The 20,684-nt window shown below is 48.1% G+C and overlaps 1 protein-coding gene across 1 annotated transcript in view; it reads right to left on the bottom strand.

Moving 5' to 3' along the window:
- The window catches only part of LOC119374618 (isoaspartyl peptidase/L-asparaginase), a 77,805-nt gene that overhangs the window by 27,854 nt on the left and 29,267 nt on the right, over positions 1–20,684 (bottom strand). Inside the window, exon 4 of the mRNA XM_037644783.2 lies at positions 3,572–3,738. Within this exon, the coding sequence (XP_037500711.1) occupies positions 3,572–3,738 (167 nt within the window). The remainder of the gene's footprint in view (positions 1–3,571; positions 3,739–20,684) is intronic.

Genomic DNA, 20,684 nt, shown 5'->3' on the forward strand with positions numbered 1-20,684 from the left:
GAGGGTTTGGGATGTACGGTCTGATGGTTGTCTTTGTGTATCCAGTTTCTATGTTTTGTGGTAGTTCACTTGTGGCAAAGGTAAGTATCAAGTGTTTTGTGGGGATTTCCTGGTTGTTCCTTCGGATGATAATTCGCTTTACATTGGTCACGTTCTGGTCCTTCCAACCTTCGAGGAGTTCGGTTTCGGTAAGGTTAAGGAGATCTGCGTCCGACACGACTCCGCGGGCAGAGTTCATGGATCGGTGTGGTGTTACGGTAATAGGAATGTCGCCAAAAGTTCGGAGGTTCTTCAGTTTGTCAAATTGTATTTTTTCACGGAGTTCGATAAGGAGGTCTCCACTAGCATTTTAGCCAGCACCTAAGCTGTCTGTTAGTGTTCTGGATACAACAAAAGGGGACACGGTCCTAGCTGGTTTGTCAGACTTCTCACTGTGTACAACATGATAGTGGGGGAATACTTCTTTTGGTCGGCTGAAAAAGTTGAGTTCTTCGGTGCGTACGCACTTCGAGGCGGCACGATCATTTAGTAATGGGAACGCTCTATGCATGATAGTGGAATATGATTCAGAAGCGATGGCGGCCACCCACCACGGAGCCCAACATGGGGACGCTACAAGATTCATGGTGCTGAAAACATGCAGACGCCAGCCGTACACCGCTACTATAACCCAATGCACATAGACCAAGGTTGGCTACTTGCACAAGGTTAACCCAAGCCACCTATGAAAATTGGGAAGTAACTGAAGGGAATAGGAGACAGGACAGCGACGAAAGAAGATAGGAAAGTGAAAGATCAGAGAGGGGGATAGGAAAAGGTGACCGCCGATTTCCCTTGGGTGGGTCAGCCCAGGGGTGCCGTCTACGTGAAGCCGGGGCCAAAGGGGTGTGTTGCCTCTGCCGGGGGGCCTTAAAGGTCCAATCACCCGGCGTCGGCTCAACCCCCAGGATCCCCTTTTCCCCGGACACGGCAAAGCCACGCACGGCTAGGCGTGGGAGGGGGTCGAAACCCCCCCGTTAGCTCGGGTCCGTGGTGTCGCTACGCACCAAACGCCTGCTTGCGCAGACGCCCCTGCGGGGGCCATGTTTTCGAGCTTTCCAAAAAAACTTCACATGTGGCTGTGGTGGTAAAGTTGTTTTTTTTTTCTTCTTCACAAAAAAATATTTCCAAGGAAGACTGCTGTGGATAGATAGTCATCCAATTTTTAGAAAGAAATCTCAGACTGTTGAACACCAATGCTAGGACAGTTGGCATTCAACAACCTTACATTGATTTTGCATGCATTTTTACCTTTTAAATTCTACCTGTTTGCGAAATTAAAAGTGTGCTATGCATTTTACTTATATAAGCCCTATTTTTCAGACAGATTTGTTGTATGACATGTGAATTGGTGACACTATCCCTGCCCTTTCTCTATCTACACTTTTTTGCATAGTTGCACTAATTGCCACTTTAAACTGTTTTGTATTGCATCTGTGGTCTCCTGTCAAGCAGCCTCTATAAAAAGCAGGTTTTGAGCACAGCTTCCTTCATAAACATGATAAAAAGATAAAACCGGTAATCAGTGATGCTACTGAGGACTTCCGATTTGGAGCAATTTTTGGAGCAGCAAAATTTCCATTTTCGAGCACTTTGGAGCAGCAAAATTTTCATCTTGGAGCATTTTGGAGCAGATAATTTTGCATCTGGGAGCACTTTGGAGCAGCGAATTTTACATCCTGCAGTGCAATACAGAAGCATATTGCATTAACATTCAAGCACCTGAGTATTATTGTGGGGCTCTTATGAAGGCTAGAAATATTTCGATTCATTGCAAATCTCGTGGAAAAAATCATCTCAGGAGCATAGGCGTGCGCACAGGGGGGGGGGGGGGCAGGGAGGCCCCCCCCCTAATCACCTAAGAGGGGGGGGCGCAAAATCTGCCCCGTACATTGACCCTTGCGATAGCAATTATATGGACACTCTCGGCGGATTTTTGCCGTCGCCGCTGCCGTAATTTTCCGTATAAAGTCCAAATTATTAACATCACCACGCGCATTCTAGCCGCGGGTAAAAGCTCGCGAGCGCTGGCGACGAACGCGGCTGAAGCGGACATTAAACTAGCTGGCCGTCTGTCTCCGCCGCACGGACAGCGCATGAGATAACATCTTCCCGCGTGCGGGCCTGCCGTCGATTGCTCATCAGACAGAGAGGAAACGCCCCGCCCGTCTTTCGTAAGGAGCATGAAGGGACGCCAGGGGAGCGGAAGGGGGGGGGGGGGACCGCATCGTTCGAAGGGCGCAGTCGCTTGCGCGCGCGCTATCTCGAGGCATCAGGAGACGGCTTGTAAACTTGCCGTGCTCTCAACGCTTACTTCGCGTTTAGAGAACTCAGAGCAAGAAAACGCTTCGGTTCCTGGAGGGGCTATATTCCCTTCAACCAGCGTTTTGTTGAGTTACGCGAGATCGGATCCAAAAGAGTTAGCTGCTAGTCTTACTTCGTTTCACAATACAATTTTTGGTATCGCATTCATTGCTTCGCTCTTAAGCGAAACTGAGTTTTTTTAGGCGGACGTGTAACATGGCGTAGCCGCTTCACTGTGGGCCGTCAGCGACGGGCCCGCTACTGACAGCTGCGCATTTGCGGCTGCTCCGACCAGGAGATATGATTTTACTAATGAGATGATATTTTTAAAAAAGCAAGCAAAAAATTCGAATTGGAACCCTAGCACGTGAGCTCGAAAGGGCAGGGCCTTTTAGGGGGTATTTACCGCAGAGTGATTACAAACTCAGACGTGCTGGCGGAAGGAATTACGAAAAAGCTGTTCTGGATGAAGATCTATGGATAAAGTATATCTGAGGAAAAGTGTCAACGCGTTTCCACCGTTCGCGTGCTCTTCCATAAACGCAAAGCAAGGAAAATTCGATATTGTCCCATATATCTACTGCGAGCGATCCCAGATTTCATTCCGTGATGTCCGGAAACAGAAGTGACAGACATTTTAGCGGCACTCATGTAGTTATTACTGAACATTGCTTTCCTTACGTGCCGTGCGACGCTTGAAACGAGCTATCAGCAGCGTTTCTGGAACAGACGACGTCCGCTGATGAATCGCCGTCGCACTTTCTCGCTACCGATAGGCCTAGACGTCACGAGCCTCTGCGGAGAGCGCGTTTTGCTGTCGAGCCGACTTGCAGAACAGAAGCTGCGTCGGCACCGTGCATGGCATCGTGGCTTACTCGGAACGCACGCGCGAGTGCTATTTATTCAGCGGAATAATTCTTGGTCCATAATTGCGACTTTATTGGCAGCCCCAAGATCGAGCTGCACATGTTCTGACGCGCCAACGGTGTGATTGCCGGTGATAGACGCCCCGAAACCAGAGACTTTGGCGCAGTTTGGCGCAAATTTCGTTGATATTATCAGGATGGCGCAGTAAATACAATTTGGCGCACTTTGGCGCAGTTGGCGCAGGAGTGGAATCACTGCAGTAATGCTACTTAGGCAGCATGCAATGAAAAGTTCTGACCTAAATATTTTTACGCTGTCATGTCATCATATAAATTCTATCAACTTGCCTAGTCTCACTCACTTCTGGTTAACGTTGATGGAATGTTGCACAGTGTTGCGGAAGGACTTGAATTCCTCCAACCTCTGCTTGGCCTTTGCAGAGACGAGGGAGCCATTGTCAACCAGTGGTGTCCCCATTTCTCGAGCAAAGTCATCTGCCGATGGTCCCACCAGCAACACATGCTCCGTCTGCAAAGAGCACCAGGAAAGTCATCAAAGTATAATAACAACTGTCACCAGCACAGCGAAATTGTTTCTACTTGGTGATGCATTCACTCCAGATATGAGTGCAGAATACCATGCAAGCAGTATATCTTCAATTGGAGATTAATGAAAAATCATGTAAGAATTGATACATTACTCTTAAATGCATCATCAGCGTCAATCGAAAGGAGTACATGAACCAAATTATCATAACGCCTGCTGCACATATTTACATAAGTGTGATGTGTTGCTCATTACTCATTGCTCATTGATGTGACCGGGGAGGGGTTGAAGCTGACACCCAGGCTCTGGCGAAGAAGGGATCTTGCGACGCTTCTGACGTACAAGTAGAAGACCCGTTTTATTTACATAATTACAGGAGTTTTAAGAAACAAGGTGTAGAGATGCGCCTTCACGACAGAAGGGCAAAAAGCACATGCAAGACGACAGGGCCAGCGAAGGCTGCAATGAGAGAGCCTTAGCGCACTCCCGACACGCTCCTTTTATAGCGGTCCGTGCACGTACTTCTCATCAAGTGTTTTCACTGGATGCGGACTGCATATAGCAGCAATGCCGATGCGCGTCCCCTGCAGCGCACAAGGAGATCTCTTGCATTCTTGGGGAACGCAGACTGCGTATGGCAGGTGCGCCGATGAGAGTCCCTTGCACGCCGGATCTTTGCATCGCCATTTACAACATCATGTCTTTCCATTATCAAAGAAGCAGAGTGGAGCATTATGCATATTATCGCACACATTGCAGCTGTCAAAGTCCTGCAGGATTCCATGATGCCAGGCAGCATCGCAAGCATATTCCAAATAAAAAAAATTATATAAAGAAAAGCAACACTGCTTGTATGCAAATGCTTTCTCGTAGACCCGAGTACCTCTTGGAAACAAGCTTAATCATGGCCAGAGTCTGTATGGTCGATCGGAACATGAGAGAGGGAGTGTAGTTTGCTTGGATGTGTAGTTCAAGAATGCAAGCACAGTTCACCAGGGGGACGTGCACCGTGATCTCGGGCAGAGCGTAATACTCTTCACACGGATGAGAACAAGCTCTAACTTTTGAGGGGTGCACGTCAATCCATGCTTTTTTTAGTGCAAACCGACAAGACGGATGACAGGACAAAGCACTAACCTCAACTGACATCATTTCTTGCGTCACTCCACTCTTCTTATACAGGACAAATACCAGAAGATCGTGTGTAGTGTACACCAGGTGCAGCAACATCAACAGAACGCATTCATGATACAGAATCCAAAAAAGAAAATTCAGTGCTACACAAGGTTATAGAAAGAACACTAACACACTGCCATCCCAATGACTGTATGAAATAATATACCAATAATTGCCAGGCGGTGTTGTCATGGCTCTTTTTTAAAATAGCGGTCTGTCTAAACAAAGCTTGACAATTGCACCTTTTGAAATGCTGAGCTAAATGAGAATCTGTACCTGTCGGTAGGGATCGTTCATGTTCTTTCAAGAGCTCATTAATACAGCAGCTTGACTGTCCTACATACATTTTGCCACTGCGGGTGCAATCTTGTAGGCCACCACAAATGCCGCTATCTAAAAGCTTCCGGTGGTTCTTTGCACATTGCGATTTTTTACTTTCTTCAGGAATTCGGCTGCACAAGAGAGACAGCTTCAGGGAGTCGGGAAACACTGGGGATTTGGTTGCCACATTCTTAAGAGTGTGAGCCAATCTATGGCAATAAGGCACAACCTCAGGCCTCTTCTTCTGTGTACCACCGTTACTTTTCCAATGCTTGCCTTTCTAGGTATTTCATAAGTGGACGGGAGGTCAACCACCACTGTAGCTCATGGTAGAGCATCGAACGTGTTATCCGGATGTTGTAGGTTCGGTCCCTACAAGTGACATATTGTCTTTTCTTGCACTTTAATTTCTTTACGTCTTTATCATAATTACTACATTACAGTTAAACTGTACAAATAATGCTTCTATACTTTCCATGGCTTCATCGCCTGTTGGTTTCATTTGGTGGTACATAACAAAGAAAATGAGCCCTTTAACAAATCCCCTTCGTTCATTCAATACCGGTTTTAGCAATATGAGGTGTGTTCAAAAAGAAACTAAACTTTTGCTATAACACCTTTACTGCTTATTGTACAACATTTTAAGCACTGTCCCCCTCAAAGTAGTCCCCTATACCGGCAATGCACTGTTCCCATCGTTTCTTCCATTTTTGAAAAGCCTCCTGGAACTCACTTTCTGGGATGGCGTGCAGGTCACTTCTTGCATTGTCCTGGATCTCCTCTATGGTTTGGAAACGACGTGCTTTCAACGTGGTTTTAAGTTTGGGAAATAGAAAAAAGTCTGCTGGGGCTAGGTCCAGAGAATATGGTGGAGGCAGAACAGGAGAACAAACTTTTCGGCTAGTTGGTTTGTTACAGTCATTGAAGCCATAGCACTGATAAGACGGGGACCATCCTCTTTCTGTGGTCCCTGTCTTATCAGCACTATAGGCTTCCCAAGCAACGCTTAGCGGCGCTGCTGCTCTTGACAGGCAGCGCCATCTCTGGCAGGTAAATTGAAACTGGGGTGTAAGCAGCGCGAGTTTTCCGTTCTCTCCACCGCGTTGCCGCTCGCTTCTGTGCACGTGCAGAGCTCTCATGGTGCACTTGCGGCGCCTCACAATGTACCGCTTGCAGTGCAGCTTCAAAAGGATCTTCAAGCTTGACTGGCACTTCCGAAAAGCGAACTTGATAAAAGGAGAAAGGCTCGTCAATCACGTTAAAGGGGCCCTCTAATACTCTTCAACCCCCCATTCTTTACTCGTGGATTGCGTAGACTGAAGTACGAACGAACTAGTGCAGCAAGAACGGCAGCGATAGCGGCACGCAGTACGAAGTTATTCAATTTAGAAAATTTCAAATACAAGAAAAAAAAATGCCTACCCTCAACTCGATTTTCGCGGGGTCACGTGACCACATTTCACCCTCTGCTGTGACGTCGGATGGCACTCCAATGAAATGGGCTGAAAGTTCTTACGTACAGGGAAGCTCGCACACCATTGTTGCTTCTCCTTTCGACGTATTGTTGACGTCGTTGCCATAGTAACAAATGTGGTTCCTGACACCTGACTTGTCAGAACTTGAGCGGGCGCTACTGCTTCGAAGCGTGGCTGGCAAGGCTTTGTCTGCTGTTCCTTACAACGACATGCCATGTCATTCCATCCTCTCATTCTGAGAGGGGAATTTGTGGAGCGGCATGGGGGGTTAAACACGGTTGCCCCTACGCGGGTTGTTCGGTGAGCAGCCCGACTGTGCAGCGACAACAATTCAACGAAGAGGATTACTTGCACCGTTTCAACAACAATCATGAGCCTACCGCACATGCGGAAAGAGGCAGCTCGCAAACGTACAGACGCAAAAAGAAGGAAGAGGGACAAGCGTTTCATATGGACATCCGACTAGCGCAGGCAAAAAGAAACGAGAGGCAAAATGGCAGCCAGCGCCTCTGTCGTACTTTGTGGTTGTAGTGATATTTTTTGTTGCGACAGCGGCTATTTGGAGTTCATTGAAACGAAACACAATAGTAATCTCAACTCTGATGCTACGCCACGATCACTTCTAACGTTACATTTATCCAATCATAGGCTAGCGCTCATCGTCGTCATTTCCGCCCGCAATAGTTCTGGCAAGCGCCACTACGCGCTGATGCAGTCAGCAGCGATGTAGCGACTTCAACGCGTGATTAAAATACTAAATCATTTGATATTGGTGTTTAGACCTATGCTAAAGTTATCCCCAGCCATCAGTCTACGCAACCCGCAAGTAAAAAATGGGGGGTTGAATAGTGTTGGAGGGCCCCTGTAACGGTGAAGAGCAGACGATCGACGACGACGCCCAACTCAAAGCAAAATGCATTTCCCAAGTCGCGATTACACCGTGTAGGATGTATACCTCGAGGTAAGTCTCATTCTGTCATGTTAAAGATGAATAATGGTCCACATGCACTCCGAAATGAAGCCGTACACGCTATCTATGTTCTGCGGCGTGGACTACGAATCATATGATTGTTGTTTTGATATGGCATGCTTACAGTAGCAGCCGTGTACTTTCGTGAACAAACGTTTGCGGCGTGCGAAAAAAAGATTATACGGCCATGGCACTGCTTCCTGAGAATGTTAGAGTCAAGTCCTCCGTGCCGCTGGAGAATCACCCGCCGATTAAGACGCGAGGCAGCTAGCTGAGTTTTAACCACAGTGAAGCAAGATGAACTGCTCGCCTCGTTTTTTCGGCTCTCGCGTCATGCTTGCAGTCTCTTTTTATGATATCTACTTGACAGGCGTATAAAACCTGCAGCGCACAAAGAAAATCGCACAAAGTCAGAAGGTGGTTACTTCAAGGTTGCAATTGCAAAGCATGTATTAAGCGTCAGTTATATTTAGCGGCTTAAATATATATCACCCTAATAAAGTGACAAAAAACAAAGCAAACCTGCAGAACGATGTCAAAGCTTGCTGAAAATGCACAGATGTCCGTTCCGCCGCGATAAAGCAGCCTTCCCGACGCGTGAATTGCAGGCGCCGAACTTCTGACATGTGCCGTGTTCAGTTGAATTCAACCAACCGCACAACGCTAACGGTATAACGCGAGTGTGAACGTACAACAACGACGGGTAGGTCTCACAAACACAGGGAATGAAAACACGAAGTTGCTTCACCTACAACACCCCCCGTAACTGGACTTTCGCAATTCGAGAAGACAGCGAGTAATCATTACTGTAGTCGCTGCATGCATGCGCCGGGTTACTTACCGATTCAAGTAGCCGAAACGAATGAAAGCGAATAACTCAGACAGCCAAAATAGAAGGCGAGACAGCGCTGTCAGCTATCCACGCTTGCCACCTTTATTTCTCGTGTGACACGCCCGGGAACCGATACAGTTTCACACGTGAATCGTGTGCCCTGGTGTTGTCTGCACTGTTGTAGCAGGCCACTAAATCACAATACTTTGGACCTTGCTTGCGCTTCCGCGGGGTCACTTCTGCCATCGCGGAAATGCGCAGCTTCGCACAGCAAGCCTCTCGGTTCAACGTACTGAGCTGACGGCCCCCCAGTTACCCACACCAACAGAAGAACGCGTGCGCACGTGCGCTACTGCTACCGTGAAAGGGGCCGAGTCGGCCGCGCATGCACTCCAGAGCGTTCCGACAGAGCCGCGGCGCTGTCGTCGCGCCCCAAACTTCAGCTTAGGTTCCCTATGGCTTCAATGAACAGAACAGGAGTGTGGTGTTTTGCGAAGTAGCACAACACACAGCACCGAATGATCTGACGGCCGCCATGCACGTGAACGTGGTAAATGTTCCGCGACGCTGCCAGGACCTCGCTTTCGCACAGCTTCTTAAAGAGCCGGAGGTACGGTCTGGAGCAGATACGGAGCAGGACGCGGTCGTTGTCGGGGGCCCACATGCCTAGTGCACCGACGATGACAGCTGCTACCGAGACCCGCTGGTAGCGGCGACAGAGGTAAGCGGCGACGGGCTCGTACCGGGACACCTTGTCATTCCGCGTGTTGGAGAAGGCCTCGTGCGTGTTCTCGAATGACGCGCAACGTCCAGCACAATGGCCTCCTCACCGCGGACGAGGACGAGGTCGGGCCACAGTCCGGTGTCGGCGACGGGACGGTTTTGAAAGGCGATGGTGAAGTCCCGGGAGGCTGCGGCTCAGATGCAGTCAACCACAGCGTAGTGCCGGGCCGTGTACAGGGCACTCCTTGCCATGCAGTGGCCCAGCACGCGCGGCAGGGTCTCCCGCTGGTAGCTGCAGGTCCGGCATCGCTGGTCCTGGTCCGGGGGGCCCCACATGACAGCGCCGTTGAGGGGAAGGAGGTTCAGGCGCACTCGGTGGACGAAGCGCCAGTCCACGAAGTGGGTGTAGGCACCACTACGCATGAAGTGGGAACTGGCGCGGTTCGCCGAAACGCACGCCATAACCTAATTCCCCTGGTTCGGCTGAGCGTGCAGGGCGCGGTCCCGGTCGGCGGCTAGTACCTCATAGATCGACCGCATGACGCAGTTGCAGTGCGTCGACGGGATGGTAACGTCGGCGCAGGTGATGGTGGTGGCGTCTGGAGCGATGCGCCAGGTGACATGGAGCCGGCGGGAAGCCTTGCGGACCTCCGTCCATACCGACCGGAGCTGAGTGGCGGGAGCGCGGAAGACGCCCTCGATGTCGCCCGACAGGTAGGCCTCGAGCTCCGACCAAGTCGCCTCTCAGCCGAGGCGCGCCGAGGCCACCGCGTAGGCGCCGGAGAGGGCCATGTCACGCAACTCCCAGTCCACCATGGTCAGGAGTTGGAAGGCGGAGTCAATGCGACATATGTCGCTCAACTCCGCGGCCACGGGGATGGCAGCAGCTCCGCCGGCGGCGCTCCCGTAGACATAGTGGGTCGATGCGTTGGTCGGCAGATACAGCGTCCTCTTGACTAGTGGGCGCACGGCGTTGTCGAGCAGGCGCCAGTCGATCTTGGTGAGGACGCCGCACCGCATGGCAAAGTGGCGCCATGGCAGCGTCAAGACGCTGCCATGGCGCCAGCATCGAGGACAGGATGGCACGGGCCTGGGAAATGACCCATGCGGGAGGGAAGGCGGCAACCCACGGGGCGTCCCAGGAACCGCAGAGGCTGGTGGTCCTGCAGCGGCGCGATGGGGACACCGGATACTGTGAAGGTGGTGGGCCGCATCCCGATGGCCGTGGTTCCGCACATATGCAACGAAGAGCACTTGGCCGATTTGAGCGCCAGGCCAAGCAGGGTCGCCAGGGCCTAAACGAGGTCGCTGCGACGTTGCAGCAGTGCAGGTGAGTCAGCCAGGGGCGTTAAGTCGTCGGCGTAAGCCAGGATGTTGTGGGCGTCGTCACTGCCTTGTACACCTCGGATGACCGAATCAACAACGAGGTTAAACAGGAGGCCGCTGAGGGGGCATCCCTGACGAAGACCAGCGGGACGGACACGGGCTCGGACGTCCCTTCGGCGGCGACGAGGACCGTCCGGTTATCCCGGTAGAGGTCCTCGATGAGGGCGGTGAAGGTGGCACCCGCACCGGATCCGCGGAGGGCGTCGAGTAGGGCCCCGTGAGGGACCCGTATGCGTTGGTGAAATCAAGGTGCGCCGCGCACATGTCCGGACCGCCAGAGCGCGCCGCATCGAACCAGTGCTGAAAGATGTAGTTTAATGCAAACACACCGTCGTACGGCAAGAAGCCCTTCTGGCAGTGAGACAAGACGCAGTGCTTCATCACCCAGGACTGCAGGCAGGCGGTGAGACACACAGCTTGGAGGCCGTACTACCGAGTGCAATGGGCCGCCAGTTGCTGGGGGCCGCCGGATCGCACTTCTTGTAGATCAGCACGGTCCTTGACGTACGCCAGGAGTCCGGCGCGCGGCGGTGGTGCACGCATGCGTTAAACAGTGCCGAGAGAAACCGAGCCTCCGGGTCGACGGACTTCCAGTGATGGTACGTAAGCCATTGCAGGGGACAAGGAGCAACGCGTGAGCTGGCACATTGTCATGATGCAACATCAAAGTTTTGTTTTCCCACAATTCAGGCCTCTTGCTGTGCACAGAATCTCTCAAACGTGCTAGAATTCCCTGGTAGACTTCCTAGTTTACCATCTGACCATGCGGTACAAATCCGTGATGGACAATGCCTTTACAGTAAAAAAAACACAACCAACATCACCTTCATCTCCGACCGACTCATGCATGCTTTTTTTGGACGAGGAGAACCTTTGCATACCCACTGCGATGACTGCACCTTCGTTTCAACATCACAGCCATAAACTCATGTCTTATCGCCTGTTATGGTGTTCTTAAGAAAGTTTTCACTGTCACTGGCAGCAGCGAGCAGTTCCTGGCCGATTTCAACATGGGTTGTTCATCAATCAACAAACGTGGCACGAATTTTGCACTGACACGACACGACACATCTCAAATTTGTCGTTCAAAATTTCCTGTCCTGATCCTATGCTGATACCCACTTCATCAGTAACTTCCCGAGCAGTTAAACAACAATTTCAATGAATCACAGTACGAACTCTTTCGATGTGGTCATCATCTGTTGATGTGGAAGGTCGCCCAGGCTTGGTATCGTCACCGGCCGACATTCTGCCATGTCTAAAATGCTTAAACCACTCATAGCACTGCATGTGACTCATGCAGTCCTCCCCGTATGCTTGGCTAAGCAATTGAAATGTCTCTGTGAAAGTTTTCCCAAGATTGTAGCAAAATTTCCCAAACACACATTGTTCTTCCAGCTTTTTCATTGTCACTTTGGCACTAATCCAAAGAACAGCTAGTCCATGTGCTCACTTTAGCGGCTGTAGCTAGCGAACTAACTGTCAGAGTGGAATGCGGCAAATGACAGTTTCTTGTATAAACTTGCCGCTACGTGCGCTTAGTAGCCGCAGTGTGCTCTCTCTGGTGGTCGGCGCGCTATTTCAAAAGTTCAGCTTCTTTTTGAACACACCTTGTAGATCGCTTATAGCAATGGGAAGCTGCTGCACTTTTGTATGCTCACGATATCAACTTTTGCACGTTTTCTATGGTGAAATAACCCGCTTACAACAATGCCCTCATATCATTATCAGTTACAACAATATATTCTGGCCACTGGTTATCCATACCAAAAGGTAACAGTACAGGAAATCCTTAAAAAGAAGGAAGAAAACAAGAAATTCAAGCTGCTGCACCCTCGTTCACCACCCCAACGGGCACAGCGCACTCGTACAGTAGGGCCTGTTTTGTAGTCTTCATAGATTTGCCAGCATGCGTGCCTGTCGCTCTTCCAACCCGTCGAATATTAATACGCTACTCTGCGCCAAGCCAATGTGGTGTTGACCTGCGCCGTGACAATAGTAGTCCCTTCATAAAGTTTTAGCACTGCAGCAAAGCCGATTTTTGTTGCGACTATAACAGAAGCGTTACACAAATCAAACTCAACTTATCACTTCATCCTTTGCATGATCGTCAGGATATTGCCCTGCTATCGGTTTCATAAATATATCTATAACAAAGCACCATCAGTTTTGCAGCTTGTAACTTTTCATTATAGGTCCCGAAGTTTATACAATCAGTTTAATTTATGCGCATTTACGGAAAGACTTATCCATTTGGCTATTCTGTACGGCCTTCTTAACACCATACATAACTTCCCAAAGTGGCCAAGAAAATTTCAGGCATCTTCTAACAATGCATTTGTTAGAATAATTCTACATACCCTACAAATTACTATTACATTGTTCTTTTTGTGGCCTCTTTCCTTATTTATGCCCAATTTTACGTTAAATAATCTTTTGTAATAGCCAAGGTATGTCACGTTCACACTGTAATAATATTTTCTGTATTTTACTGTGTCATTTTATTGCACAATGAGCTGTCGTGGCCCAAGTGTATTTTCCCTTGCCTCTTTGGTTTGTTTTCTTGTATATCATCTAATGCAATATTAATTGGCAGTTCGCATGCATTACTGCAAGATTTATTACTTGCGTGTTCTCATTTATGAACATATTTGTAACCTTCCTTTGTTTTCTAATTATTGTACATGTTTCAACATTTTACTGCATTACCCACTTATGCAATGTCTTTCTTGTAACGTACTTTAAAAAAAATAATGGAATTTTTGTGTCGCTACAAGTGGGCTTGATTGTAGTCTAATGATATTTGGCTTCTGCACGTAGAGCAGTCGTTTGTCGCAGTTTGTGATAACTTTATGACATACGTGTTCGTATGATGAACTCTAAACATGTATGTCAACATGAGTTGTATTTTTCTGAGATCTAATTATTTTTGCCACTCCATGACAACTTAATATTGCATCGGGAATGCAGTAATTACTCCTGGTTTAGTGGGAACAGAACAACAACGTTTTTATTGCAGACTCATACAGACACTGTTGCCAGACCGTACACCATGTTCTGCACTGGCTACGCAACGGACTTCTCTGCTGGTGGCATTGCTGCATTACGTGACACAGTGGACAGGTCTTCCAGAGATTCTCAATGTCGTGGTCATTTCCTGGCCACCATACAGGCATTGTAGCCAATTTCTGTGTGACCCTCTCGCAGTTCAAGCAAGAACACTTTTCTGGCTGCTTCAGGAATCACACAACAAAGCAGAAAACTGGGCGAGTTAGTAGGTATTCATCTTCACAGAATAGCACGCACTTACTGCGGGGACAGAGGGAGAAGAACACAACAACACAAGTGCCTGTGAATCACTCTCTCCCCCATTAAGACCAGCCCTCCATCCACTGTGAAAGAGTGTCTCTGTTTCCGGTATGGCTGGAGAGCCTTTAGATGCTGTGGAAGTGGTCCTTTGGGCCGCCTCTCCCTGATACAGCCTAGGAGATGTTGTAAGAGTTCATCTTAGATCTTCAAGTTGCTTCCTAGAAAGCGGTCCTGCGTCACAGGCCCCTGCATTTCCTGTTCCACTTTGCTTGCTGGCATCGATCGGAAGGTGACTGAGGGAATCGGCATTCTGGTTGCTGGAGCCCAGCTTATACTGAATAATGTATATGTACTCGCCCAGAGTCATTGGCCATCGTTGAATGAGTGCAGCAGCAGCGCTTAGGGTGACCACCATCTCGCTAGCAAAATGCAGGATACCCTGGGTTGCTGACACAGCACGCTGAGAAAGTGAATTTGTCTTTTAACCCTTTGGGTGTTTTTGCCGTACATGTACGGTGGTGGTTTTCCGTCTTGCAAGGTCTTTGCTGTACTGGTACGTTTTCAATCCTCCGTTTGAAATTTTGGGCCGTAATGAGAATGCATGCTCACTGGGAGGTGCTGCCACCTCTTAAGACTTACAAGAAGCTTTTGAAATGATTGTGCCACCTTCTTGTGGAGGTAAACACAACCGATTTCCAGCGTCAACGCCTCGTGCAGTCGGCGGCAACGCCAATGGGCAACGCCCTTTCGTAGTTTCGTTTTCGTCGCGCGATCGCAATGGAGGCACACGAACCTTGATTTCCATCTTTATTGGCGCTGCTCTTAGCTTGTTTATCACCGACGCTCACGACGTATTGTCACTCTCCTTGCTTAATATAATAATTGTTGGGGTTTAACGTCCCAAAACCATGATATGATTATGAGGCATGCCATAGTGGAGGGCTCCGGAAATTTCGACCACCTGGGTTTCGCTCTCCTTGTGTACCAAGTCTACTCTGCTCAAGGCAGCTGCATGCAGAGAAGATGCCATGTTGTGTGCCAACACAACTTGTCGCTCCAAGAGGAGAACAGGCACACATTTTATATGTGCAGACTGTGATAAGGTGCTGTGCATAGATAAGTGTTTCAAGAAATACCACGCTCTGAAATACTATTGAACATTTTGCAGTTCTGAGTGATGCTGACACCAAAATACTGTTCCCGATTTTTTTTTTTACAATTTTTTCCATACTTGACCCATTTTGCATATTCGAAATCCACAATAAAGTCACTTGACCACCTGGGAAAGTTTTTTTCTTTTTTTCAAAAAATTCGACACTTAACTCTTTCAGGACCATGTAAAAAAGAGGCAATGAGGAAGGGTGTCAGAACAGAGCTTGCAATTCTTGTGCCTGTCTACTTTTTGTGGCTTGTGGAGCAGTGTGGGCTGGCCTGGCATCGTCAACATTGAGACCCTGATGGATAAGCTCTTCTCTAAAAGTTCGTCGAGACTCTACCAAAGAGAAATAAAACAATGTCAACAAACAGCAAGCCCCTCTGGCTACTCGTGAGAGAAGCAAATGTGAAACTACGCTCACCCATGCGTACTGGCTGAAGTCCCAGGTCAATCCTCATCCGGATCGCTCTCCAAAAATAAATCCGAGCTGTCATTTTTGGCCTCCTTGCTGCTCAACTCATCAAAAAAACCTGCCGTTGAAGCAGCGGAATCATGCGATTTATGTCAGTTTCTTTGTGCAGCCTGACGCGAGGCCGACGCCACGGTCCACTATGCTCGCCGCCGCTCCTATCCACAAATCTCTCTCTCGTGTCGCCCCAATTGGGAAAAATGGCAAACTAGGCAGAAACCAAAAGTCTAGTGATGAAACTACACGCTAAATAGCAATACATGTAAAAATGCGTGAAAATTTGAACTCGGTAGCGCGCGCAAACCCGTCAGTCATATATGATCAATGCTCCAAGAGAGCAGTCCCAAAAGAGTTAAAAGGTTAACTTCAGAAGATATGGAGAGAATTTTTCTTGAGATAATTTTTCTTTTCTGAAACAAGGAAGTGGAGTAAGTCACTGAAGCTGAAGTTCAAATTTATATATGTGTAAACGACACAATTTTACATGTCATTGTATCACGCTTCAACACGGATCAAACTTATTACCACATAAAACATCGGAATCTAAAAAAATAGTCGACATGTTTAGCAGAAAGCCGTGGTCATAGGTGATCAGGAAGCTGCGATAGTAGGGGACCTGAGCTCCTGCACATTCTGAGGTGGATGAGCTGGCAAGATGGCTTCTATTTTTCTTTCTGATGGATGCAAGCCCTCCTGGTCAATGCAATGTCCAAGGTAGGTCACTTCCTGTGCAGCAAAAATGCACTTGCCCTTTAGCAGTCGAATTCCATCTTCACATAAGGTCTGAAGTACTCTTCTCCCTGTTTTTCCATGGCCATCTTCAGGTTCTGAAATAAGCATGTCGTCAAAGAAGACCCAAGTGCCTGGGATGCCTTGGTAGAAGAGCCTGCATCCTTCTTTGAAACATAGCAGGAGCTGGAGCAATGCCATATGGCAGCCCGTTGTATGCAAATAGACCTTTACGACTATTCAGCATTGCAACTTCTTTTGCCTCCTCACTAAGTGGTATGTGACAGTATGCTTCACGAAGATCCAACTTGGAGAACCAGTAGCCTCTTTTCAGTGAAGCAAAGATTATTTCCACCTGAGGAAGAGGATATTGGTCCACATCACATGCTGGGTCGACTGAGACCTTGAAGTCTCCACAGATTTCCAGAGTCCCGTCTGACTTTATAACTGGGACAATAGGTGTTGCCCACTTGCTGTGGCTGACGGGGGTCAGAATTCCTTGTTTGCACATACGTTCCAGTTCTTCCATAACCTTAATGCGAAGTGCACATGGGAGTGATCGAGTGAGCTTTCAGAAACCTAAAGATAGCATCCGTCTTGAGGATTGCAATGCTGACTGGTGGCCCTCTCATCAGAGCTGTACCCGCCTGGAAGAAATCTTCTAATTCTGCCTTGAGTTTCCCTGTGGTTGCTGCGGAAGTATCTTCAGTTGAGCTTAGGACTGCTCCCACCTGAATGTTGTGCACAAGACCCTGTCCCGGAATCACATCCCGACCACAAAGTGCTGGTCCTGAACATTTCACAGTGAACAGTTCAGCTGACATTTGTTGACTTTGGTGCTCCACTGTCATGTTCCGTCCACACACAGGCAACTGTTGCAGGTAGCAGCGAAGTTCTCTTCCAGTTTTTCCACTTTGGGCCACTGCTTAGCATGGCTGTGGTATGTGCCTTCCGAAATTATGCAAACAGGACCTGTGTCAGTTTGTATATGGAGAGGTTCGCAGCCCCAGCTTAAGTGTTCTGTAGGCAGGCTTCACGACACTGTAAGTCACTGTGCTAATAACCATGAATGTGTCGATGACTTGTGCAGCCGCTTTCACATCGTTGGTCACAGTGACTGCGCTCGCCTGAAGGTTTGGCAGTTTTCTCTGTTTCTTGAGGCCTAGGCAGTTTGTCATGGCCAAGTGTCCTTGTTTTTGGCACTTGAAACATTTCGAGTTTTCGTGTGAGTAGGTACCGAAGCAAATACATGGTCGTAGTTTTGGGGCTTCTGCAGTCTGACTTACACAGCCCTACTTCATACACATGGTACTGACTTCTGTAGAGGCAGGTGCTGGTGCTTTTGCACTTAGCAGTCAGTCCGCATTCAGGATTGCAAGTTCTGCTGATGTAGCCACATCGGCAGGCTTCTGACTGATGTTGCATAAGCCTGTTGCCAGAAAAATTGGCCCCTGCAATTACAGCATTCCCGTAAGTGTCCTCTGTAACCTGCTGTGTGTTTGACAAGTGTCTGTGTGGTCCATTGACATCGGCTGCTTAATTACCAGTCCCTGCATGTTGTATAAGCCGGGGCCCTTTCTTTCGCTGTATGCACCATTCTACAACTACCAGATCGGACTGTGAGCTGGTCCAATGTCAATGGACCACACAGACATTTGGGAAACACACAGTGGATCCTGTAAGTTCAGGGGCAAATTTAGCCGCCAGATGTGGTTGTCTGGTAACAAACTTATACAACTCCACTCAGAAGCCAGTCGCTACATTCAGTGCCTCTTGTAAAGTGAATGACTATGGCTTACATTTGACCATCTTTTCACACTGGCTAATAACAAACCAGATAATTAGTCTGTTTATTACCAAACAGCCTCCGTTTCAGCTTGGGAGAGCTCCGAGAACAACAAGCCGCCGAAGCAACTAATGCCATCTAGCGTGTGAAACGGCACACAGAACTGTGATGCACTTTCGCGCTACCTGCACCATCTGCTGGCATTATTCCACCTGCCGCATGTGCTGCGCCATCATTGTCATCCGGTAACAATGACTTTCTTGCGGCTTCCACACGTTCACTGCAGGCGCGGGCTCACAAGCAGCTGCCAAATAGCAGCGTGCTGGCTCAAGTGTGGCAAAAGTGCAATGACGACTATGACGTCATCATACCAGCTGCACCAGCTTGGAGCTCGGCCACAATGGTGACATCTCAGAAGTTGGGGGTCACTTTCAGATCACCGTAGATGATGCCAGTGCTGTGAGGTGTACCATGCAGCGCAGGATCTCGCACGCGAACTTCAAAATTAATGTGAATTACTTGCCAAGCTATATTCGCTCTTGAGATTTGGTAGATATACGAATATTCATGGAAATCGATCCCGCACACTATCTCGGCCACAAAATTTTATGTCAGTACCCCTTTAATATTGCATCCAGAATGCAGTAATTACTCCTCCCAGGAATGGGACAACGTTTTTATTCCAGCCTAATACACACACAGTTGCCAGACCATACAGCAAGATTTTCCAACACTAATGATGGGTCGTTGCACTTGGGAATATAAACTGAAATTGGGCTATGTCTGGTAGGCACCAGTTAGTAAGCATAGCCCTTTATTGTGCACGGGATCTCCCACTTGAGGGAAGATATTATGCCACTGTAGTCCAATTTAATACATTATCAAAAAACAATAGATATGTATTAGGCATTCACAGTAAGATCCTTAATGCATCAGGGACAGGACTTAAATGACATTGAGTGCCTTATTTGTGTTTCTCTTCACACTACTGATGTTATAAAGTTAAGCTTTTTATCAAATACGACTCCTTGGGACAACTTGCGTTTTTCTTTCAATGGCAATACTTCTTTGTTCAGTTTAATGATGGAGTCTGGATGCAAGCCTCTGTTCTAAGAAAGCACCCTAGCAAGTCTTTTCTGAGGAAAAATGGACGCCGTTTTTATTAGCCAATAAACTTGCTTCGGCGATAAACTCTCTGCTTCTGCTATTGAAAAATGCACACACAGCTTAGGTCACTTCCGACGGTTTGATGAACTTACTGCAATGCCTTTCAAGCTCTGTAATGTGCCTGCTACTTTCGAGTGTATGATGGACACTGTTTTTTGTAACTAAAAGTGGAAAACATGTCCATGCTATCATGGTGATAGCATCATGTTTTCATGTGATTTGAGCATGCATCTTGTTAGTTTGCATGAGATATCGAACTGCCTGACCTCTGCCAGCTTCCAACTCAACAACAAAAGGTGCTCTTTTGCTGCCCACAAGTTAACCATATCATGAGATGTATCAAAGGATAGTATGCTTCCTGACCAGCCAAGCCTTGAACAGTCGCAGAGGTTTCGATGCACGGTACTCTTAAGACACTTCAGAGTGCTATGGGGCTCTGCTCTTATTTTTGGCATTTTGTGCTCAACTTCCAACCACCACTCCACTAGTGGCCAATTTGCTTACCACTAGCAACGGCATCTCCGCGTGGTCAACCTTGTGTGACGAAGCCTTCAAGAAACTACACTGCCTACTTACTTTGCCACAGATCCAACTCTACGATCCCACAGTGCCTAGTGAGGTACACACAAAAGCCAGTGGCATAACACTTGGTGCAGTCCTAGCAAAATGCAAGGATGGCTCCAATGAGTATATCGTATTTGCAAACCATACTTAAATGAACACAGAAGATGATTATGCAAAAGAAAAAAAGAAATCCAGGCCTGTGCGGAACACGCGGCAGAGTCGAAGTGAAAGCTGGAAGAGCGGCCTTTCTAGAGCCTGTTGTAAACTCCCTTGGGGCAACTAATACAAGTATACTTGCAAGGTACCCACTGTGCCACAAATCACCACAACTTTTGTGAAGTAGGGAAGCACCCGTTATGCCATTATTCGTCATTCTGCAGAGAAGCAGGGTACTCGATTGCTACACATCTGTAAGGCATTATGTGCACTGTGTTGTTGCTGCGGCTGACGACGAAGAATTATGGGCGAGCCCTTTGTAATTGGTTGGAAGCTTTAAGCAACCCACTCATTACACAATTCGCACTGTGTGAAGTCTGGTTGTTATTTTACTCTCCTACCACGCGATATTACATCGGTTAACGTGATTCCTTGCCTAACATAACACCTGTATAGATTCTTTTTGCAAAGAAGTTCAAAGCACTGGCGTGGCTCTGTGTTGGAACGCTCAACTACCAAGCAGAGGGCCCGGGTTCGAATCCCATCCAATCCAGGATATTTCTTTATTCATTTTGTACGATAGCGGTAATGGACACTGGTGGCGGCGGCAGACAACTATGTTACCAAAATCGACTGTTGTTGTGATCTCATAACAGCTTTCTCTGTAAAAAGGAGTACTTGGCCATCATTTGGACTTTTGTGCATACCT

The sequence above is a fragment of the Rhipicephalus sanguineus genome, chromosome 11 (genome assembly GCF_013339695.2).
Source record: "Rhipicephalus sanguineus isolate Rsan-2018 chromosome 11, BIME_Rsan_1.4, whole genome shotgun sequence".
NCBI classification, from domain to species: domain Eukaryota; kingdom Metazoa; phylum Arthropoda; class Arachnida; order Ixodida; family Ixodidae; genus Rhipicephalus; species Rhipicephalus sanguineus.